Raw genomic sequence first — 25,034 nt, forward strand, 5'->3', positions numbered from 1 at the left:
CGGCAATAAAGTGGCGGGAATTCCATTGCCGTCACTTTCCTGCTGCATTACCATGCCGCTGTACTGCGGGCATGGAGGTAAAGTGAAGGCTTTACCTCCAGCCTTTTGCTGAAGGTAAATCCTCCACTTTATCCGAAAAGCTCAGCAGATTTACCGTACAGCATACCCGCACATGGTAAATCTGTTGAAAATCCCCATGGAACGGACCTCAATACCACAAGTAGTCACCCCATGGTAATGCCATGGGTCTGAGCGGTGGTAACAGTTATCGCATCTGGCGGTTATTTTACAGATTTACTGCCAGATTAGCCCCAAACTGTCAGATTACCTGCAAACTTGTAATGACAGCCAGTGTTTATTGGCACAAGGAAAAAATGCAGCAATTGACTGAAGTCTGTAAAGTATTGACCTTTGGCGAAGGAAGGAGAAGCGAGGGCAAACTTCAAAGCCCCTTTACAGGGAAGACATTGAATGTCTCCTTCAATTAGAAGTTCTCGGATCAGGAAGGACAGATCAGAACAGATCACCTCTGTCACTTCGTGGAAGAGATCTGACATGGGGGTCAGTTCTCAGGATGGGTCTCAAGCTGGTGGACTGCCATTGGCTCCTCTGTAAAGGGGATATTGAAGCTCCCCTTTGAGCAGGAGTCGTTATCGGATCAGGAAGGATAGATCAGAACAGATCACCTCTGTCACTTTGTGGAAGAGATCTGACATGGGGGTCAGTTCTTAGGATGGGTCTCAAGCTGGTGGACTGCCATTGGCTCCTCTGTAAAGGGGATATTGAAGCTCCCCTTTCAGCAGGAGTCGTTATCGGATCAGGAAGGATAGATCAGAACAGATCACCTCTGTCACTTTGTGGAAGAGATCTGACATGGGGGTCAGTTCTTAGGATGGGTCTCAAGCTGGTGGCCTGCCATTGGCTCCTCTGTAAAGGGGATATTGAATCTCGCCTTTGAGCAGGAGTCGTTATCGGATCAGGAAGGACAGATCAAAACAGACAATTTTTTCACTTCAGGGAAGAGATCTGACATGGGGGTCAGTTCTTAGGATGGGTCTCAAGCTGGTGGACTGCCATTGGCTCCTCTGTAAAGGGGATATTGAATCTCTCCTTTGAGCAGGAGTCGTTATCGGATCAGGAAGGACAGATCAAAACAGATCACCTCTGTCACTTCGTGGAAGAGATCTGACATGGGGGGTCACTTCTTAGGATGGGTCTCAAGCTGGTGGACTGCCATTGGCTTCTCTGTAAAGGGGATATTGAAGCTCCTCTTTGAGCAGGAGTCGTTATCGGATCAGGAAGGATAGATCAGAACAGATCACCTTTGTCACTTCGTGGAAGAGATCTGACATGGGGGTCAGTTCTTAGGATGGGTCTCAAGCTGGTGGACTGCCATTGGCTCCTCCGTAAAGGGGATATTGAATCTCTCTTTTGAGCAGGAGTCGTTATCGGATCAGGAAGGACAGATCAAAACAGATCACCTCTGTCACTTCGTGGAAGAGATCTGACATGGGGGTCAGTTCTTAGGATGGGTCTCAAGCTGGTGGACTGCCATTGGCTCCTCTGTAAAGGGGATATTGAATCTCTCCTTTGAGCAGGAGTCGTTATCGGATCAGGAAGGACAGATCAAAACAGATCACCTCTGTCACTTCGTGGAAGAGATCTGACATGGGGGTCACTTCTTAGGATGGGTCTCAAGCTGGTGGACTGCCATTGGCTTCTCTGTAAAGGAGATATTGAAGCTCCCCTTTGAGCAGGAGTCGTTATCGGATCAGGAAGGATAGATCAGAACAGATCACCTTTGTCACTTCGTGGAAGAGATCTGACATGGGGGTCGGTTCTTAGGATGGGTCTCAAGCTGGTGGACTGCCATTGGCTCCTCTGTAAAGGGGATATTGAATCTCTCCTTTGAGCAGGAGTCGTTATCGGATCAGGAAGGACAGATCAAAACAGATCACCTCTGTCACTTCGTGGAAGAGATCTGACATGGGGGTCACTTCTTAGGATGGGTCTCAAGCTGGTGGACTGCCATTGGCTTCTCTGTAAAGGAGATATTGAAGCTCCCCTTTGAGCAGGAGTCGTTATCGGATCAGGAAGGATAGATCAGAACAGATCACCTTTGTCACTTCGTGGAAGAGATCTGACATGGGGGTCGGTTCTTAGGATGGGTCTCAAGCTGGTGGACTGCCATTGGCTCCTCTGTAAAGGGGATATTGAATCTCTCCTTTGAGCAGGAGTCGTTATCGGATCAGGAAGGACAGATCAAAACAGATCACCTCTGTCACTTCGTGGAAGAGATCTGACATGGGGGTCACTTCTTAGGATGGGTCTCAAGCTGGTGGACTGCCATTGGCTCCTCTGTAAAGGGGATATTGAATCTCTCCTTTGAGCAGGAGTCGTTATCGGATCAGGAAGGACAGATCAAAACAGATCACCTCTGTCACTTCGTGGAAGAGATCTGACATGGGGGTCGGTTCTTAGGATGGGTCTCAAGCTGGTGGACTGCCATTGGCTCCTCTGTAAAGGGGATATTGAATCTCTCCTTTGAGCAGGAGTCGTTATCGGATCAGGAAGGACAGATCAAAACAGATCACCTCTGTCACTTCGTGGAAGAGATCTGACATGGGGGTCACTTCTTAGGATGGGTCTCAAGCTGGTGGACTGCCATTGGCTTCTCTGTAAAGGAGATATTGAAGCTCCCCTTTGAGCAGGAGTCGTTATCGGATCAGGAAGGATAGATCAGAACAGATCACCTTTGTCACTTCGTGGAAGAGATCTGACATGGGGGTCAGTTCTTAGGATGGGTCTCAAGCTGGTGGACTGCCATTGGCTCCTCTGTAAAGGGGATATTGAAGCTCCCCTTTGAGCAGGAGTCTTAGGATGGGTCTCAAGCTGGTGGACTGCCAGGGCATGGATTACAGTTTTTCCGAGCATTGGAGATCTGGACGTCTTTTGTGAACCTTTCTGTACTTTATGATAATTAAGGAGTGTTTACATCTTTTGAAAAGTACCTGGTGTGGGAGGTTGTTGTGTTAAAGAAACGGCTGGTGCCTACAAATACTACCTAAGATTGGGAAGGTTGCCGCCCTTTAAAGACGCAGAGGTATACCCGGGGATGTTCATACATATGACGCTACTGCTTGCGGCCTCCAGGCAAGGTTCTAAGCATGAAAGCCTTGCCAGAGGCAAAGACCGTTTGCCGACCTTCATCATTTGGTTGTGAAATTGCAGAATTATGGCCATATCTTTAAAAATTGGAGACTGCAAATTCTGAAGTGTACTGTCTCAAGACCCCTAGGTTCAAGCTACAAAAATCTGGGGGCAGTAGCTTCCCAGTACTGGCGGCTAAAAGATGGAACTCACTGCCTGTATCCATCAGAGCTGAACCATCCTATCTCAACCTCAGAATTGATGTGAAAAGTTGCATCACCACACAGGAAGTGTAATAATCTGCACTCCACTGAACCTAAAAATGCAGCCACTTGTATTATATGTATTTACCTCTCTGCATTCTGTATTTATGTAACTATGAAACTCGCCTCCACCTCCCTCTCTTGTAAATATACGCAATTTGTAACAACGGTATCCATTTGCTCAAGGCAACTATATGTATGTAACTGTAACTTGTAACTATATCTATAACTGTATGTATTGTGCAACATTTGTGCCTGCTAAGTAATGCGCCCAGATACCCCAGGGTTCGGTGCGCTATATAAATAAACAAAATACAAAATGGACCTGGCACTCTGTCTGTGGACTATAATTCTGGATCCTGTAGGGAAAGGGTCTTTAAATCTTTCGGGGGTTCTTTGTAGTCTGGCATGCACTGTGACATTTCTGGTTATTACTCTGAAGATGTTGCATTGAAGATTGAAAAAGAAATGCCGACCTGTGATAGACAGGTGACACAATCTCCCTCTCCCTCCCCCCCCCGCCCATGTTCTCTTTCTGATGCCAGTCCCCGTGCACAGATGCCCGTCTTCCATTTCTGCCAACGCCTGATGGCTCTGGAGGTTGAAACTGCAATGCATCCCATGCCACCAGGTGAATTCATAAGCACTGTCTAATGGCCCCTATGGAGCTGGTGTGCAGAGTTCTCCTGTCCCTGGCAGAGTCACACCCACGTGTACAGCTGGCTCTGCGCTTTGACGATTTGCCCTTTTAACTGCTACAAACATCGATATTTGCCAGGCATTTTCTTTGTTCGCCATACACCTGCATGCTGCCAACCGATGGGCCAATTGTTCATGTGCACTCAGTACATCAGACTGTGCAATGCACACTGAGCATGTGCAGGGTGAGCATCACAATGGATGCATCCAGCAAGGGCATCGGAATGAAGCGCCCGGTGCATTCTGGCCCCCATTCCACGCATGGAAATGCTGATACAGTGCCCCCCTTGGAGTTGCTCTGGCAGGGAAAAATCCCAACATGCTACTGAGCACAGACCCCGAGGAAGTGGGCTTCTCAGCCTGGCAACCCGCTTGCTGAAATAGGCGCCAGGGGTCCTTACATCCCACGCAGCCCTTTCTCTGAGCCAGTCATTCCCTTCTGAAACAAACTCTAAATTCCTTCTATCCCTCTGACAACCCCTGCCCGTTCCCGCCCACACATGTTCTTACAGAGCAATGCACAGCTAGGCTTTCCCACACCGCAGAAAGGCGCTCTGCAAGACCACTCTACAGTCACTAAATCTCACATTATGCAGACCTGTGCTGTTCCTGATTCCAAAACCTGGGTACTTACCTTTCTGTTCATAGATGGTCATGTGAGCACTTCACAGGTGGGTGACTCCCGGCCACTGCTGATACAGCGCAGGGTGAGTAATGGGGGGCTCCTTTAAAAGTCAAGTCGGTGCATGCTGGGATATCCTGTACACGCTGCACGATGATTGGTGCAACGACGCATCAGACGTAGCTGAAGCTGGCATGGATATTATCAACAGACAGACACAAGTGCACATCGACAGGCATTAATTATTTCGTAATAATTTGGTCCAAGCAAGACTTTGGGTGAAATGGTAGCCAATCAGATTGTTTAGAATGGAGGCTGTAACAGATATATAACACTCGAAGGATTGTACCTTCCTTAAATGTTGGGATACTAATAGCTGTCAAAGGCCCTCCATCCCAACATTCCATTGTTACTCCTCTCTCTCTCTCTCTCTCTGTTAAAATTACAACCATCTGCCACCAAGTGCTGAAAAGTTCTAATAGTATTATTGCCGGGTAGACGACAGCTATACCCGCCACTATATGCCTTTCACGTTGCGGTTGGCCTTTGCTTGTGCTCTGGCTTGTAAATTGTGAAGCGATCATAAAGTGGTATGCAATGCATAGACTTCAATTGCTCTAGATGTCCGCATTCAAAGATGTCTCCTTTATGAATGCATCGGCTTCTGTTTATTGGGTGCAACACTTTATTGCGAGCATATGTTTGCTGTTGGAAGATGTTATAGCATAGGTGAGAACTGTTGAAATTGGCATTATGATATTAGAATTAATTTACTATCGCCTTGAGCCTCCTGACCTGCAGTTCAGAAATCCTAAATCGGATGGGGGCAATTATCTCATGATAAAGTATGCTCTTTGTATACATTAAATGAGGGAACCCCATCTGTGAAGAATTCAACCATCCGCATGGGGAGAGTGTGCTCCTCTGGGCTTTTTAATTTTTTGATAAATGAAAATGAATGATGGGAGGTCAACCTGCGAGAAATGTATGCAGCCATTCTGCATACATTTCATCTGCTTCCCACATGAAACGCATAGTCACGTGTACTCCAGGAAGACACAGCCTACAGGTGTCATTTTCCCCTGCAATATTCAGCTGGAATGTGACAGCCACGGGTACACCAAAGTAGCTCAAGAAGGGGGAAGGCCCATCTTCCTCCAGCCATGGGCAGCCCAATTTAAATATCAAAGGCTGCATGGATCTGCTTTCCCTCTGTCTAATTCGCTGGTGGCAGTGCATACTAATAAGGAATAATTAAGGCAAGCCTGGAGAAGAGGCTTGGTTGCCAGAAGAGACAAGAGGAAGGCTAACACCCCTTTGGTATGCAATGTGTCCGCATGAAGCTAGTTCCCATCTCTCTGTAGAAAGGCAGGGAATGGCCTGTCTGGGTCAAGCAGTTACCGCAGGTGTCCCTCCAGAGCAGACCCCTTTCAAAGGGACAAAGGATGTAATTTGGGGGAGACAGGAAGTCTGCTCCCATCACAAACATCAAGGGAGACCTGTGCTTTAATCAAGAGTCACAGAGGGCTCAGTTAACCAGAAAGACACTTTGATCTACAACAGACAGGGAGATGGGTGGGACTTAGATACATGTTGTCACCCTTTGTCTGTCGTGTTGCAGAGCACTCTAGTCCTAACCTCATGCATAACAGAAGATTGTTGGTGGGGGCCCAGGTTTGGTTCATTAAGGTGGGTTTAGCCTGCACTAATCACCGGGGGCCATTTGGCTTTAAGAGAGGGATGAACCCCTCACTTGAAAGATCATCCAATGACTTTGAAAAGGAATAAGAAGAAGGACTCATATGGACCCAGGAGGAAGGTACAATGTACCTTAAATCTTCTGCCAGTGAAGGAAGGCCAGGTATTCCAAGAGGGAAGCAAGATCCCACCCGTAAACATCTCCCAGGAAACAGAAGGAGAAACCGGACTCAGAGGACCCATCCAGCAGCTCCAGAACCGATACCCAGCCAGCACACATCATACCCAGCTAGGTTCTGCCAGCAAGCTTCCTAGTTGGGAAATGCTGGAGAGTCTCTGGACAAAGGACAAGGATTTTGCCTGCAATCACTCTCCTGAGCTTTGGGCCATCCGCAAAGAAAAGGACACAAGCCCTGCGAAGAAGCTAGGAGGAGTGCCATACAAGCATCATCCAGCATCCATGTTTTAAGGACATTTTCGAGCACTTGAACCGCAACCGGCTGCACCGCTGACTGTTATCACACCGCAGTCACAAGAGCTGTCAGAGCCGCCTCGACCAGCATTCCAGATCCACCAACCAGCACAGGGACAACCATTCTTGGTCCTGAGCTGCCACACCAGACAGCCTGCAGACGTCCGTCCAGTCTCGCTTGCCGATCTGCCTTGCACCTGGTACCCGCAGCTGTCTCCCACTACTAACTCTGCCTCAAGGGCTGCGAAGTGCCCTGGAACCGCTTGAACACTGTCGAGCACCAAGTACTTCTTCAGCACCAGGTGCATTGTGGTTCTGCCCCCCATGGTCCTTCTATGAATGCCCATAGAGACAGTTAAGACCTTTTGCCCGTTTGGTGCTGGAACCGAATAACCTTAAACAGTAAGACTGATTACTTTACCAACTACCCTCCTGTCATTATCCAGAGTGGAATCCTATTCCTTCGTGAAACTGTCTGTCCTCTGTGTTCCTTTGCAGGATGGGTTGTATTTTGTAGTGTGCTAGAACTGTCTGTTGTAGTAATAATAAAGTAGATATTTTTCAACAACCTTGACTGGACAGTCCCTTTTATCATTGGGTAATAATTGTATTTTTGCTGTGTCGCAACTATCCAACGATACACAACCTTGTGGAGTTAAGCCTGCCGTTCCGTCCACGTTACTAAAATTGGACAAGGAGGTCTTATAATTCATTTGTATTCCAATCTATTCGGATCGCTTCTGGTGCACTAGCGGTGTTGGGTTGATTGATGGTTTAGAAACCGATATTCATCCCTGGACCACTGGTGCCCCGGAAGTTGATTCATCACACAACAAGACCAACATCGCCCGCCAGTACTTTCGTCCTCCAGCACACATAATGCCCTTCTGCTTCATTCACCAAAATGTAGAATACATAGAGCCAACTGTCATCAGCGGGCCAGATCCCAAGCCTTTAAATATGTATTTCTGACAATTTATAAGGACATTGCACATATGATCTCCTTGGGCAGATGTACAGTCTAACACAAAGCATTAGCATCTGTATTTGGCCCACCCAATGGGACTCAAAATGAAGGCCCAGACGTGGCTCTGTTGGAACTTATGCTATCAGCGGTGGGAGTTTAACATGTTATAATGAGAGAGAACTTCATTCAACGAGTCTGAAAAAGCTGCTTATAAGGGACCTGGCTAGTCAGGGCTACATCCATGTCCCCTAAGGGAACACCTAGAAATAAAGACGCAGGCACCAGAGTAATACAAGTAATGTATTAAATGAGTACTGTGTGTTTTATTTGTTTATATGGTGTGTTCATTTGTTTGTGTTTCTGAGAGTCCATCCAGCACACCATGGGACGAGATGGAATGTTTAAAAGAAAGCAAAGAACAATTGAACAGCACTCCCCTGCCCAGGAATGGGCTTTGCATGGGAGAAAATAATCCAGTAGGATTTTAAAAAAGAGAGTTTGAAAAAATTATAGTTAGGAAAGGACAGGAACAAAGAAAGAAGATAAAAACTGCAGAGAAAAAGAAAAAGATTTACCTGCGGGGCTGCTGTCTCAAGTGACCGCCCCCAGCCTCCAGGGCATAAATCCATCTATGGTGCATGGTGGTGCCCACCAGAGAGTAAGCCAGGGAAATAAGCTGTTTATGCAAAGGGCAGCTCGACCGCCCCAGGGGCATAGCTGAAGTCGGCCGCCCGTAGCCAGACCGGACAGCGTGTGTGGGGCTACCTGGGCCTGAACAAGAACAACCCAGTCCAACCCGGCTGCGACCCCAGTAGTCCCACTTCGTGGCCATTGAGGCAGGCCTTTCATAGAAGTCAAGAGCGTGTAAGTCCCTCCGCCCAGAAGGGCGAGCTGTGAACTAAAGTTCCAGGCTGGTTTACCAACCATCCCAGATGAAGAGGGGGAGGGAGGAAAGTACCGGGCTGCTGCGCTAGGCAGCTCAGTGAAGAAAAACACCAGGCTGCCTCGCGGCGCAGCTCTGTGAAGGCTAGCAGGCCGACCCCTGCATCCCATGACTCATTGCTGAGTGGGTGGGCCAAGAAGCCCCAACAGGCACAGCGTGTGGCGGAGAATGAGGCAGCGGCCCTTTTGCCATGGGGTCACCACCTGAAGTTAAAATGGCTGCGGGCGGGGCAGTGAAAGGGGCGGTGCCCCTGCAGTAAAGGGGACACCAGCTGAAGCTGTAATGGCGGCTTGAGTTGCAGCGGTGACAAGGGGAGGCCCCTACGCTAACAGGGCCACCCAAGGATTTTGAAGAGGCCACTGGTGTGACGGGGAGTACGGGTGTGTCCCCCAGCCAATGGGGACACACCCAGAAGATTAGAAAAGGCAGTAGGCACAGCAGTGATTAGGGGTGGCACCCACACCAACGGAGCCACCCTGAAAAGCACAACAGAGTCACGGGCAACAGTGGTGATGGTGAGTGGATGTCCACTCACGCAGGGGGCCACCCAGAAGAAGAGAGGAGACCAGGCTGCTCCATGGGTGCTGGTGGCCCCACGTAGTGGAATGGTCACCCTGAAGAAAGAATAGGGGCCAGGACTCCACCTGTCAACTGGGGATAGGTCCGCAGCTTTACAACCAGCCCACAGACCGCTCTGTGACCAGCCCTGAAGCCTGCCCTGCAGAGCCATCAAGGACAGACCCATGAGGGCACTTTGAGGGGGTGACTGACTGCAGCAGTCACCCCATTGTGGCTCATTACACGGATGGCGGGGAGGGTTCCTTACTGCCTTACTACGAGGTCCCTTTGCGGGTTGGGGAATTTAACGCCTGCTTTTTGCAGGTGTTAAAAACCAACCCGCAAAGGGACCAGGGAGCTAATTACGGTACCGCAATTTGTGGTACCGTAATTAGCGCCTTCCCCATTCCCATAGAGCCCTATGGGGCAAAAATGGGAATGGGGAAGGGCAATGGTGGAAGGGGGAATTACCGCCCCACCAACCTTGGAATAGGGCGGTAATTCCCCTTTCCACCAAGGCGGTGCCGGTATTTTACCGTCATGAACCATGACGCTAATAGCGCCATGGTTCACCGCCATCCGTGTAATGAGGCCCATAGTGTTTTATGTGTGTTATATGTTATATCTATAGCATGAACTCATGAACCCAGCCATGGCTCTCCTTAGTATTGGAATGCATAATGCACTTGCACTTTGTAGTTTGCAATTTTGCACTGGCAAAGTAACTGTGACATAATATATAGCATTATGCCATATATGCACATGTTTATCAAAGATTGTGATAAACTGTTCCAGTGCTGTTAAATACCTTTTTTAATTGAATAAGGAGCCCTATATCTTTCCATGGTCTGGTAATATATGTTTTAGAAAAGAAAATAGCTTTTTTTAAATGCACTATGCACTTTAAATATGACCCTTAGAAATGCGTATTACATTTCGTTACCATACAGCATCCTTGGTTATGCAATCAGTGGAACATGGTAGCCCTTTGAAACGTAACAGATAAAGCCCAAAACACACTGAGAAAAGGATGACGACTTTCTATCATGTCTTTTACAATGTAACAATGACAATAATATGTATGCCTTATTATGAACGTTGAAAATAATGCTTTCATTTTTTTAGCTAATTTTCTTCGTTTTCTGTCATATGGGTAAGCTTGGCCTTGATAACCCAATCCAATATGGCTACCAACCATAGATTGACCTTCTTTGTAAGTCACCTCTTCTATGTTTATCACTATGGTGTGGTTCTGGGTTTAAAAACAAACTCCCATAGGGGGAGGAGTAACTGTGAGCAAGCCACTAGGTTGTGGCAAAACGCGTCAGGCTGCCGTCTGGCTAATGATTTTACTGGGAAACTTTCCTTTTTTAAGAAACTGCTATGAATTAAATAAAGGCTGTTCAAATGCACACAACCGGTGCAGTTTCTTTTTCAACTCGTGCCTTGAGATGAGGTAACTTGGAACCTCTTGTTTGGAACTGGATGGTGATGAGTGCAGCTCGAATGAATAGCGTTTTCTATGCTATTCTAAATGGAAATATATATCTACATATATATATATATATATATATATCTACATATATATATATATATATATATATATATATATATATATATATATATATATATATATATAGATATATATATATATATATATATATGTATGTGTATATATGTATATATTTAATTACTGTAAAGCAGAAAAAAGGGGTAGGGGGAAGGTACCATAGCATGGGGTAGCACAGTAGTACAGCAGCCTGCCTGAGGCCGCTTAGGGAGATGGGACCACACACAGAGGCCATCCTCTGGCCTCACACTGTATGTGGGTGGTACCTGGGTTTAGTTAAGCGGTCTGTTGTGTCAGAATCACCCTAAGGGTCACGGCTCCGGGGAATGGAAGAGTCCACCCTTGTATGGACCAGGGCCAGGAAATAGGGGCTGCACAAAGATTGGACCTATTCATTGGTCAAAATAAAACAAGTTTTCAGGGGCAGTTCAAAAGGGTGGGAGAGGGTTCAGTGCTCCGCCCCAAAACATCTGCTTCACGAGATAGCACATTATATTGCCATAAAAGCAGATGATGGCACGGTCCTATATCCCTTGGCAGAAGGGCTGGGCGCATCGACCCAGAGAAGAATCCACCCGATTTTCAGAGTGCACATCAATCAGGAAAATGCTCTTCTTATGAATTCCACCACGTTTTGTAGGACTTGTTGGTATTTTGACAATTGCTGGATTTGACCGCCCTAATGTCAAGTGGTCTCAGGGACTTGGTTGGACTCCAAGTGGAAGCCTAAATCCCCACCTGAGCCCTGTGACTTGGCCAGGTCCTTCACTCACTGCCAACTTGCCCCACAAACAGGCTCAGAATTAGGGGCCTTCTTTCTTTTCAATTGAATGGGACCTCACGCCTTGGTATGGCAGCCTGTGACTGATATAGAAGGCTCACACTCTTTTCTTAAGTGGTTGTTTAGTGTTTTAGCCCCACTGCTTTATTTATACTGCTCAGCAGAGGCCTTCATAATCTGCAGCCTCTTGCCCCCTCCCTCTATTACTTTACCACCTAAGATTTTGCCCCTGAATGAAGCTGCAGGGTGAGGTTGGTGGTATGCACGTATTGCCTAAGGAAGCATCAGTTCTTACAAAGTAAAGGCTGTATCACTTCGAATGTTCATTTGATGGCCAAAGACTGACCTCTCCAAAAGGTGCTAATTTATCACAGACTTATGTTGCCCTGCTTTCAGCTCTTTGGTGTGGGACTGTGACTATGCTTGTGTCACACTCACCTGTGTCTCTGCGGGAGCGATGGAGTCTCAACCTCCTTTTCCGTGTGTTCTCTCCGCAACCTGATTCAGAAAGTATGCCTGTTGATAGAAAGGGTAAAATACACTAAGAAATGGGACTGACTTAACATTCAGGCCCCCCTTCCTCTTATCCCTTGTGTTGAGGTGATTTGGCTTGCTTTCCCCAGCTCACCTTTTGGATTAGTTGGGTGAACTCTCCGTCCTGCTCTAGCCGGGGCACTATTCTTCCTGAGCCAGAGACTTGAGGGTTTTTCCTTGGCAAGTGTTTGTGGTTGCCAGAGTTCAATGTTTAAAATCGCTGTTCCGTATTCACAGCGAATACCCCCGGACTGATGCCGAGCAGATGCGTGGAGAACCAGTTACTTCACTGGCAGTCTTTAGCCCACTGGCTTAGTGCCGGTCGAAAATGTCTTTAGAGTTGGGGATGTTCTGTTGCACATGTAAGTATCATTCAAATCATTGCACAGCGTTTGCTGGGAGTTGCGCGAAGTGCGTTTTTCTATTGTTCTTTTCTATTTCACAGGAGCTGCCCACGTTTGTAGAAGAAAAGAGAAGTGAGCGCAAGCAGAAGGATACCTTTTCTGGTGAGTATGCGCTGCGTTGAAGTCTGAGTTAAGCAAGCACTGTCTAACATTGTCTTTTCTTCTTTACAGGAGCTGCTGGGAGTTCGTGCGAGGATCCAGAGTGAATTCGGAGCTGCTGGACTTTCGAGTGATGACCCTGAGCGAGGATCCGATGACTGGAGCTGCTGGAGTTCCAGTGAAGACCCAAAGAGATGATCTGAAGCTGGTCCGATGAAGCGGAGACTGCGCACACGTGGACAGAAGGATTCCAGGAACAGAATCGCTGTGAGCGTGTTGCTTGCACAGCATACAGGAGACAACACGAAGCGCTGAATAGTCTTGGGGCGTGGCTTATATAGCCAGCCACGCTCAACCACTAGAGCACTCAGATAGTTCAACACACTTCCTTACAGGCCACAGGAAATTAATAGGAGGTGAGCAGGAAGTGACATTAAAAGATGCTAGGGGATGATGCTAAAGGCTAGGAAATACTTCTATGTAGTAAATGCCAAACCTGCCAAGCTCTTACCCACCTTGCCACAGCTAAGCACCCAGTATTCATGACAGCGTGGAGATCAATAAAGTTCAAGATGTGGCTTATGTTATGCAACCTCAGTGATAAAACCTGGGAACTCTTAAGATTGAGAAACATATTCTCTACAAAATATGCAGCACACAACTACCTCCCCTACCGAAATCCTATCGAAAGACACTGCTCCATCAACACCAAATTAGCAGCAATCACCCCCCCCTCGTCTCCTCTTTCTCCTTACTCCTCCCCTCCACTTCCCTGACACCCTATCCTCTATTCACTGCCATTTCCCACCCTGAATTCCAGAAACTACTATAACAAAGCTACCCCTCTGGATCCCCCTTGACCCCTGCCCCCTCTCTCCTAAAGAACATTATATCCTCAGCGTGTGCAGGCAGCGTTTTAACATCAATAATTAACCATTCACTGACATCTGGCATCTTCCCTACAGCGTTCAAAACCTCACACGTCAAGCCTCTACTTAAAAAACCCACCCTCGATCCCTTCCTTTCATCCAACTACTGCCTAATCTCAAACACCCGCTTCGTAGCCAAACTCTTAGACCGCACTGCATACACCCAGTTTTGCATATACATAGAATCCAACTGCCTACTCCACCCTGCCCAGTCCGGTTTCAGATCCCTCAGAGGAATGGAAACTTCCCTCGTGACCATCTGGGATGACATGAAAAGAACGGCAGACTCAGAAGGCTGTGCTGCACTAATTCTCCTTGACCTTTCAGCTACCTTCGACACTATCGGCCACTCCATGCTCACGGACAGACTCTACTCCCTAGGTATCAGGGATTGCACCCTAAGAGGGATCTCTTCCTTCCTCTCCAACAGCTCACAAGTCATGATCCACCCTCCTTTCTCCCCCCCACCCGCCCTGTCTATAAAGGGGTCCCACATGGGGCCTCCCTGTCCCCCCACCTCTACAAGCCATACCTAAGCCTCCTTCCCGCACTCATCCGCTCTCATGACCTAACCTGCTACAAGTACGTGGATGACACTCATATCATTTTCAGGATTCCCAAGACCTTGGCCTCCCCCATCCTGACCTCACTGCCGACCTCTCTGAAATCGATCACTGGGTGACAGCTAAACCCTTGCTCCTTAAGTGTGGTAAACCAGAATTCAAGATCTGTGGTAAAACCTCACTCTGCGCCCAACCCACCCTCTGCCCACCTCCTTAGGACCTCCACCCATATCATACAACTCAATAAAAAACCTGGGATGCACCTTGGACTCGAATCAAACACTCTCTCACCACATCAACACCAGAACTTGTCAAAAGCCACCTCTGCAGCCTCAGACAAATCTCCCTTTATTTGTCCTACCCTCATCGAGTCTCAGCAATCTTGGCTATCATCCTCTCCTGCTTACACTACACCAATTCCCTCTATCCCGCCTATCAGCTCAGGAATCTCCAGCGGATTCAAAACGCTGCAGCCAGACTCCTCCTTGCTCTCACACCCAGAGAACACCTCACTCCTGCTCTCCACTGGCTTCCTATCAGCCAACAGCGACCTTCATGGTCATGCGCATTACACACTGCGCCCTCCACAACACAGGCTGTGTATTGCTCAAACACATGCTTGCATGGTACCAACCCATCAGTACCATTAGATCTGGCCTCCACCTTGTGATTCCCCCTTCAATTACACCAAAAATGGAGGATACTCCTTCTCCGTCCAAGCTCCCACCCTCTGCAACTCACTGCCACTCGGCATCCGCTGCAATGAATACTACTTTTCCAGCAGCAACCTGACTATATGTCCCCATTGCCACATTTCATGACACCTAGGCCTTGTCACTTTCAGTACCTTTCAGTATCTCCCTAATATATTCTCCAGAGCAAGGTAAAGTATAATTTTGGAGCAGACCGGACGATCGGATTACACGGCTACATCATACGCAAATCTCCAACTGAAGATCAAGGTACGTATCTATGCACCACTTTGGTGGGCACCAGCTGCAGGCACAGCCGCCCACCCGCACCGCATCCACCTCCATACACCAAACTTATACATACACAAAGCACAACATCTCTACCATTAGAATGCAGCTACGTCCTACGACAAAAAATTCAGTCTAGCTCGACACATAACGAGTCTCTCCTACTTGCACACTCTCTTGGGCACCTCTCAGCACCCATCCACATGCCTGACCCACCCTGCCAAAATCCGTAATTTGGCCAAATTGCCACACGCATTCTAATCCTCTCTGACACATTTTCCCATACCTTGGCCTTTGGTCCCCCGAAGGTGTTTCCCCCACAAGCCCATTGAGGCATTACTAATTGGATAAAGGCTCTGTATAAAATGTAATGTAGGACTGAGTTAATGTTTCCAATAATGTATATTATACTGATTGTGTGAATGGATGTATGCTCCAGAGACACAGGGATACAAAACTGTAACAACTGAAACCGATTGTGACCAAAGAGCAGACTTACCACTTTTTTTCGAATGCCATTTTATGTTTAAAGACCTTCAGTGTACATCTTTTTAAAAGGGGCACCTACGCATGTTCTGCCAGTCCTGCCCACAGGCAGGTGGTGTGATTGCCTGCATTTCCCCAGTGGAACCTCCTGCGCGCCTTCCCCTCACTGTGCCAAGTGCAAGAGCAAGGACGCCAAGACCGGGCTGCAAACTCGGGGGCCTGGGCCACCGCGCAACTTCACCCCTGTATTCCCACAGGGCCTGCCTGGCAGCATGCCAACGGCTGCCAATCGTCCTTACGTGCTCCAGGGGCGTAGAGGCCTGGCTCCTGGGAAGCAGAGTCCGACCCCAGGCCATTTCTCACAGAACACTTAAAGGGCCAGCTGCCGCATTCAGAGGCAATGGTCTGTGCATTTGTCTGTTTTGGCTCGTTATGCCAGCGTGTTCACGCTCAGACAGGGCCATTTTAGGGCGAAGAGCCGCGCTGTGGGCGCACAGTAGAATGTGCGCCATTACCCCGTAGACTCTTGTCAGCCATTGCCGGCCAATCTTTGGCACGGGTTGCGGGTCAATTGCGTCCTTACTCCCCTTTCTCTTCACAATGGCACATCTACAGGATGGCAACAGGCTCGAGCAATGAAATAATGGCTGAAAGCCCCGTACGAGCGTCAGACCTTGGGGCCATTCCACAGCTTGTCTGTTCCCGCTTCAAAGCTTTCCTCTCTCACACGCCGACAGGGAGACAGTGAATGTTCCGTGCCAAGCAGGCCCAGTTTCACAGCGCAGGGCCTCCAGGAACAAAGCAACAGCCGTGCAGGAGTCAAGAGGCAGGCATAGATCAGCTGCCTGAATGGGGAACCCTGCAGCGAAACATCACAACAGTGGTCCAGCCAGAGCTGCTGAAAGAATAGGGGTCCAGTGAGGCGGCGGGATCACTGCATCAGACCCAGCTCCCTCACAGCCTCCCCAGACAACATGGACGCATCTGCAGAACCATAGCCAGTGGCGCAACGCCATTGAGCTAATCAGGTCTAGCCCACCCACCCCTAAATATTGGGCTATATTGACTCTACCTGGCTGACCTACAGAGCCGTGGCTGGAAAGAACAGGGCAAAGACGTTAAACGGCGCTAGGGCTTTGCTATTCACAAAGCCCCTGCAATTACTAATATTAAGCATTCCTTCCTTAGTACCTGCTTTCATGTGCATACATTTTTAGGCAATTGAAATCGTGATGTGGGGTTAGTACTTGCATGCCAGGTGAGTGATTGGAAAGGTGTGAGGGGCGGGGGGGGGGGCAGGAGACCACTCATTCTCACAGCAGTTCTTAAGTGGGTGCTTTCAAGTGTAAAGGAGAGCGTTAACTGCTTGTAACATTGAAACTTCACAAGAATAGTCTCCTTACAATGCCTAAAGAAGTTACAGAGGGGGTGGGGCTTCCAAGTTAACCCCACCCATCACCAGTTAGCACCTCCAACCCCCTGAAATGTAGGTTTCGTTGCACCCCTGACGCTAGCATTGGTGGTGCTACACTGAATTAGGTTTGGTATGCTATACTATGACACTATGTTATGGTACGTCATGTCCTGTTTTAAGCTGTAGAAACGTGTTGGTATTGTCTTGCTCTGATGGGATTAATGTATTATTTTCCCAAAGCTAAATGCTGTTAACTAGGATTTACCTTGAGTGCTACTGTATGTATTCATTCACTCCTTTTGGTGAAGGGGCAGAGAATAAAATGTCAGCTTCCTTTTATACGAGCTGGATAGGTCTCTGTGGAGGTTTCATTATAATGTTTTGCTTTAAATGTCTAATTTTCAAGCGCCTTTGAAGCAGCCATAAGACAGCAGGTAGCAACACCCTAATGACACAAAAGAGAAATCCAGAAGGTAGACATGCAAATCTAACACCCACCCTGATTTGAACTAACATTCGAATGACGCCCTCAATTAACAGGACACAGTAACTGCAGCCCAGGGTGATGAGGCTAGTCCAAGGCGGGATTATGTAAATTAACTCCCATAGGAATCCCATAAGTGGATTCCTGCCTCACACAGCCACATAACCAATACCTTCTGCTCCCAAGGAAGCTGTGGTCAAAATCCCACCCTCAGTTAAATGTGCCCATATTTCCTTGCAGCTTTCACATCTGTAGCGCCTGACCGTTCAGGGCTCAGGGCAGTGAATAGAGGAGTTCTGCATGCTGTGTTTTCTTGGGAGTGCTTTCTACATGCCTTAGCTCACCATGACACTCTGGACGGCTCAAATGTCTGGCCGTAGACAGGCTGTGTCCTTAAGCACTTTACACACACGCCTAGGGTTTTGGTAACCATCCAGTTCAAGTCCTGAAAACAAAGTGGGGGACTCATTAACATAAGCAATGGGTTGTGATGTCACCAGAAATTAGCATATCAAAGTGAAATTTGCACATTTGTTTCATTTGGCTTTGCAGAACCATACAAATTGCACAGGACGAATGGCATTTACCTTTCATAAAATCAACCCAACAAAACACCAAGAGAGGATATTGGGCCTCATTACGACCCAGGCGGTCCGGAAATAACGGTGGCGGTAAACCCGCCGCCACCGTTGTTTCCGGACCGCCTGAGTCCGACCCCTGCAGGCGGGAGGTGAGGTTTAACACCGCCCGCATGCAGGCGGACGAGGAAACACCGGCAGCATTACGAGATGCTGCCGGTGTTTCCATGATCCCCATTTCCATCGAGTCCCATAGGACTCAATGGGAATGGGGATTTACACCATTCCGCCTCTGTGATTCCCGGAAAACCGGGGTTGTAATGCCCCGGTAATTCCGGGAATCACGGAGGCGGAATGGTAATACGAGTCCGGCGTTAACCAGGCGGTTTTACCGCCTCGGTTAACGCTGGACTCGTAATGAGGCCCATTGTCTTCTAATAGTGGTTTGAAAACATTAAAAGGTGTGAATGTTTCCAAACTCCAAGAACCGATACCAGTGTTTCCCATGGAGCATGCAGTCCCGAAATGTGACTTTGCACCTTTAGTTGTGTGCTCGTTTTCATTAGGTTATATGGTGCAGGAGTTACATGCTCTGTCTGCGAACCTGGTCGGTGTAAATTCATAAATTGAAAAACGAAAGTAAATGTTTTTTGTTTTACACATGGCCTATAAAATACCCAAGGGGGAGGCATCCGCACTCTGAAAAAGTGGCTGGACGCTGTGGACCCTCGACTTGAGCCCTGGTAACCATGGCATAAATGAGGAACCCAAAAAAGGTGAAGTTTCTTGCTTGCTTTTCAGGGACATTTTACAAACTTGGCAAATTCAGATTTCTGACATACAACCCCTCCCAAATGTTGTTGAGGGCCTTGGGAAATAAGCAGAATGGCTTTGCCGCATTGATCTTTCTTGGACATGGCTTCAACATACCCAGGCTCACCATGCAGCAAGTAAATTACAGGCATACCCCCTGGCGCAGCAAACACTTCTTCTTGAGAGCGCCCCCCTCATAGAATACAGATGAGTCCCACGATACATCCGGTCCAATTGTACACATAGCTCCTCCACCTTTTCCCTCTCCAGCCTTCCTGTGCCTCTTCTCTATCCCTTGCCCTCATGCCAACTATCTACCCAACATTGCTTCTCCCTACCCCTACTGAATGTTGTATCCTACTCCTCCTTTGCCTAGGAAAACCGCTTCAACGCCATACGCTATGGCAGGAGGCGCTATAGAAATACAATATAAAATAACAAAGGTCATAACATTCCAATGGCACATTCAAGTAACATATAAGGATTACAGACAGGGGCTTGATTCTCCACCGCTGCCATACCCAAGGTTGCTCACGCAAAGAAAGGAGGCAAAACCCATTCAATATTCTTCTGCAAAGGTTGTTAAGTGCTTAGATTCACATGAAATGTCACTGCAGGGGACGGAGTATTCAAAACAAGCATTGGCAATGCCAACAGCTCTGGCTTATGTGTAGTAGTAGTTTGGCATTTATATAGCACCTTTATCCCATTAGCATGGCCTCAACGTGCTTGTGGGGGAAACGCCCTCTGGGGACCTAAGTCCAAGATATGGGAAAATTGGCACAAGGATTAGAATGAGTGCGCGCATTTGGCCAAAATCGGGAGTTGTGTGGGATGGCCGAGCCCCAGTAAGCTACCCATGATGGCCAGGCATGTGGATGGGTGCTGTAGGCCTGTGAAAGGCACTTACCAGGAACTGCTGTAATTGTACTAACTGGACATGAATGCAGCAGTTTCCAAATGGTGTGAGTACCTGGGTATATAATAGCAGTGCTTACCTAGCAAATGCCTTTCTAATGCATGCACACAAAGCACAACCGCTGACCACTGCAATGCAGAGCTACGTGGCGGCTCAGGAATGGGTGTCATGTCCCAAGTAAGCTATTCAAATAAACAAGAGAAAGTCAGTGACTGCCAGATAGCTCAGCAAGGTGTGAGACTAGACCAGGTTCGAATCCCGTCTAGGGGAGTACGGGGAGCAAAAAACAAAGGTCCTCTTCCCTGGCATCCAGGGACAGTGCTTTGGGTTGCAAAAAATAAGGGATATATGGCATGTTTTCCTGAAAAGAACAAGAACTCTTTACACTTTAGTTCCCTCCCACTTCAACCTCTAGGTCCTCGAAGCCCTTTATCAATGTAAAGACACGGGCAAGAAGCTCGTCCACCCTGGATCTACAGCATGCGTGTCTAGCACAGCAATTGCCAGGAGGAGTTTGCAATGCAAATTGACGTTGTTTTAACATAATAATAGATTATGGTGCTATCAGCAACCTTTTTGTTTTTAGTTGCTTATCTTGCTCCTTTTTCATACGTCTCTCCCACATTATTTTTCAGTTTGACCCAGAAAACACCGGCTACATCAGCACAGAGAAATTCTGGACGCTCCTCCAGCAGCACGGGTCGCAGCTGGACCCGCACAAGCTTGAGGTTCTCCTGGCTCTGGCAGACAGTAATTCGGACGGCAAGATCTGCTATCAGGACTTTGTTAACCTGGTGAGTGAACTCTTCACAAAACAAGATAGTTGCCATAGTCTGCTTTCATGGTTAATTGAGAATTGATTTGCACTGTTTCACGAACCACAAACCAGATTCACTTATTGTGGATATCGCAACACGATTTAGCATGAGGGATCTACACACCATTTACAGTGTGCAGATCACTTGCGGGGAATAATACTCTACTTTTTGGAAAAGTCTGGCCTTCTGAGACTACTACGGTGGTGATTTGGTGGAGTACAACAACTTGGCATTATAACATAGACTAACATCATGCAAAGCAGCAAAGACCATTGGGTGCATTCACTGAGTGCTGCCTTGCTATTGGGTAGTGAAATCATCACATGGAGTGGAGCTACTCCACTCAGGGATGGCGTTAGGTCCTTTCAACCTTTTCAAATGAAAGGAGCCTTGAGCTTCAGCCCCTCAGCCCCAGCAACTGCGTATATGCTACCAGTCAGCAGTCTTATAATACAGCAATAGATTCCTTTCTATATTATTTTCATTCTGGGGCTTTAAATGCGCACTTTACAGCGCTTGTGTTACACACTTCAGGCTGTCACTTCGAAGTGATGGCCTGAAGGGCTACAGCAAATGAAACTTCCTCCACTGGTGGGGGTAAGGGGCTGATGGGAATGAACCAGTGTTAAAAGACAATGAGGTGATAATCAGTGGGCATTTTTCGTGTTTCAGCTCCCTGCTAGTTGGCGGTCTTGTGAGAATTGGCAGGCTATTAAGCCCCCGCTGTATTAGTCTCCATTATGGAACTGAGTTCAGTATGCAACTCACAGGTGCCCCCGACTGTTTTCTGCTCTAATCAAAGGGCTGTGGAGCCCAACCATCATGTTGAAACGGGCCCCCTGCACTTCTTCAGCCGGAACTGGGAGCCTCCACTGGTTCGGAGATGGGGACCAGTTGATGGTGCTGTTGTGTACTGAGCAGTGGGGTAGTTGAGGTGGGTCTGTGCAATATTTTTCAGAGCTGTGTGTCAGCCCCTTCCTGAGGAGGCCAAGGTGTAGAGTGGCCTATTCTGAAGAAAGGGTGGGATTAGCTAGTGCGCGCAACCTAATAGTGCTTGAATTACAAAATCACTTTGCAGGCGTTTGGTGCTGTGTCTTGGCTTTATTTCACAAATGATCATCAATGCTTGTCACAATGGGCCTCATTACAAGTTTGCAGGTCCGGAAACAACGGGGCTGGGAAGCTTACCGGCATCGTTGTTTCTGGACCGGAAAACTATGAGTCTGCGGGCGGGTTGCCTTTCCGTCCGCCATGTCTGCCCTGGCGGGCAGACCGGCACCCGCCCGCAGACTTTCACTGAAACACTGGCACCGTTATTACACGGTGCCGATGTTTCAGTGGTCCCCATTGAGTTCTATGGGACTCCAATGGGAATGGGGATTTGCAGCAAAATATCACTTTGGTTAGTCCACCAAAACTCCTTGCGCTGATCCTGGCCGAGCATGCAACGAGGGGGTGACCAAGATTGGGGTGAGGAGTGGTGAGCACCCACTACTAGGGTAACTGTCACATTACGTGGTGATTTGAGGGGGGCTGCCAGTTGTGAGTGCCAGCTGCTGATTAGATCCGTCCAATGTCTGTAATACCTCAGAATGTGCCATGTTTATAGGGGGAGAAGGAGCACTGTGCCCCCCTAGCCCCCCACACATCTCTCACAGGAGCACAAGAGTGGCAGAGCCCAGGAAGCCAATGAGGTGTAGCTAGGGATACCAGCTGCTATCCCTGCCAGTCTCCTTGGTGTCTCTGGCACTACCTATGCAACCGCTGTGCCACTGGGCCTCACACTTAGATGTAAAAGGCGGATATAGTGCTCAGCAAAAATCCCTTTAATTGTGATGCTTTCATTGTGCGCTGTCCCATTCACCTGCTTATAGTATGAACCGTTGTGCAGTGGGAGCCATCACCAAAAGCAGCTCCTGCAGGAGTGCTGGGTTTATTCATTGGCAAAAATAAACTAAGCATTATAGTACTTGCATGGCCTCTTTAGAAAGAGAGTGTGTGTGTGTATGTGTGTGCGCGCGCGCGTGTGTGTGTGTCATCTCTGTTTTGCACTTTACTTAAGACCGATTCATGTTCTCATGTGTGACACTTCATTTGTAAACCATGTAATGGGCTTCTTATCGCTATATACTTTAGCACATGTTTACCTTTGTATGAAGTAATGAAGGCAGAAACACGCCGTGTGTGCCCGCCACCCATGTTACAGCGCCACCTAGTGGTCATCACTACTCGGCTGTGTTGTTCAGTGAAGTTCAGGGCCACATGAGCAATGCAGGGGGTAGGCAGAAAGGGGTGGCGGCATCCCAGTGAGGCAAGTGGCTTATCACTAGTAGCTAGGCTTCTCCTGCATCCCATTACTACACATCACACGTATTTTGCCCAAAAAGTTTCAATAAAGATTTCTTTTATATTTTCAGATTGATTTAGGATGTGGTTTGGTGCTTCGCAGATCCACGTTGTTGTACACAAACATCTGGTACTTCTCGTGAAAGAACACAATGCAGAAACCTTAGTATGTTGGTGTAAAACTAAACATGGGGTGGCAGGATGTGTGGTCTCATAGAGAAATTGGAGACAGGGAAACAGGTCAGCGGGCAATAAATCATGGCTTCTTCACTTTACCAACATGTGTGATTCTGGAAAAATCACTTTACCCTTATTCTCACAAAGAGGCCCTCTGACATCTTCCAAAAGCCTAGACAGTTGTTTATCCTATATTACCATCCCAACCTGGTTAAAATGTTTCAATTTCCCCCTAATTATCCATAGAAGTGACCTCAGACTCCCAACTCAGTTATGTTTAAAACATCAGCAGTTTTTATTAACCCCAATTTGCACCACTTCCGTGGAAGCTCTGTGGGAATCCTCAACCACATTGTAAAACTATATTTAAAGTTGACACTCATTTCATACACTTTCCTTTGAGGACAACCCATAAACTAGTTGTCTTCATAAAATATCCAATGTTGACCTGTGTGGTTCAAATGTGTACTTTTCAATGTGTCGCTTTTTTCATCCCCAATAAAGATGTCTTTCAATTATAGCAAGTCTTTAGCAACATTGCCATTACAGTGTGTTGTGAAATGCCCTGTCTGCCACCACTTCAGTGCAGGGAGGGCTAGAAGTAGGGAAGGGGCCTGCAACCTCTGGCTCTCCAGATATTTTGGACCACAAATCCCATCAGCCCTACCTATTATAGCCAATAGTGAGGCATCATGGGAGTAAAACTTCTGGAGGGCCCTGGGTTGCAGACCGCTGAAGTAGGGATTTTTTGAAAATAGATTACCAAAAAGATAAGTATTTTAATTCCCTTAGGTGATGACCAAGTGAATATTCCAGTGGGCCTCATAGGGCCTCAATGCCACTCCCTCTCCCAACGCATCAGTGAAAGGAAACAGACTAAACCCTAGGGAACACTTGTTTAAATGCCATTTAATCTTGACGACTGTTACTGAGTCCGATATAAAAGCACTCTCTAAAACTCTCTGCGCTATATACTGGGGCACACCCCTTCCAAATCACCCCCAGATGCATTGTGTTTACTGGGGGTCGTGTCCCTCCCCAAAATATACACTCCTGGCAACAAGCCAGGCCTTTCCTTCTTCTGATGTTGGTACAATGGGTGCAACTGAGTCGATTTGGGAACAAAAACAGTGGTTATCAACTCCTGGAGACCATTTCATTTGTAAAGCGTGTCTTAAGCCATTTAGATATCTCATATGGTTCAGCCTTGCTGCTGGCCTTTAGGACACCAATTTCAATCCCGGCAGGATGGGATGTCATTAAGATAGTTCAGAGTCACCAATCCCAATTCTGGCAGTATGGAATGTCATCAAGATAGCACATAGAGTTCAGCCACACCACAGACATCTGTGTCCTGCCTGTAGGATACTGATTCCTAGTCCAGCAGTGTGGAATGTCATCAAGATAGCTCCTAGAGTTCAGCCACAACACAGGCATCTGTGTTCTGCCTGTAGGGCACCGATCCCAATTCCGGCAGTATGGAATGTCATCAAGATAGCACATAGAGTTCAGCCACACCCCAGACATCTGTGTCCTGCCTGTAGGATACTGATTCCAATCCCGGCAGTATGGAATGTCATCAAGATAGCTCATAGAGTTCAGCATTGCCCCAGACATCCATGTTCGGATTATAGGACACCAATTCCAATCCCGGCAGTATGGAATGTCGTCAAGATATGTAATGTTCAGCTTCACCTATGAAGGCATCATGAACACAGACAGCAGATTCAAAGTTCAAAACAAAGTGTTTTATTAAAGCAAATGTCA

At 47.6% G+C, this 25,034-nt stretch overlaps 1 protein-coding gene and 1 long non-coding RNA gene across 3 annotated transcripts in view; one reads left to right on the forward strand and one right to left on the reverse strand.

Moving 5' to 3' along the window:
• The window catches only part of RHBDL3 (rhomboid like 3), a 1,128,603-nt gene that overhangs the window by 587,207 nt on the left and 516,362 nt on the right, over window positions 1-25,034 (forward strand). For both annotated transcript variants that reach the window (XM_069654975.1, XM_069654976.1), the window contains exon 3: window positions 20,562-20,720. In XM_069654975.1, the coding sequence (XP_069511076.1) occupies window positions 20,562-20,720 (159 nt within the window). The remainder of the gene's footprint in view (window positions 1-20,561; window positions 20,721-25,034) is intronic.
• LOC138583062 (uncharacterized) overlaps window positions 1-25,034 on the reverse strand; it is a 581,843-nt gene that overhangs the window by 454,211 nt on the left and 102,598 nt on the right. The gene's annotated exons all lie outside the window — the stretch shown is intronic.

The sequence above is a fragment of the Ambystoma mexicanum genome, chromosome 3q (assembly GCF_040938575.1).
Source record: "Ambystoma mexicanum isolate Mex_15411 chromosome 3q, UKY_AmexF1_1, whole genome shotgun sequence".
NCBI lineage: Eukaryota > Metazoa > Chordata > Amphibia > Caudata > Ambystomatidae > Ambystoma > Ambystoma mexicanum.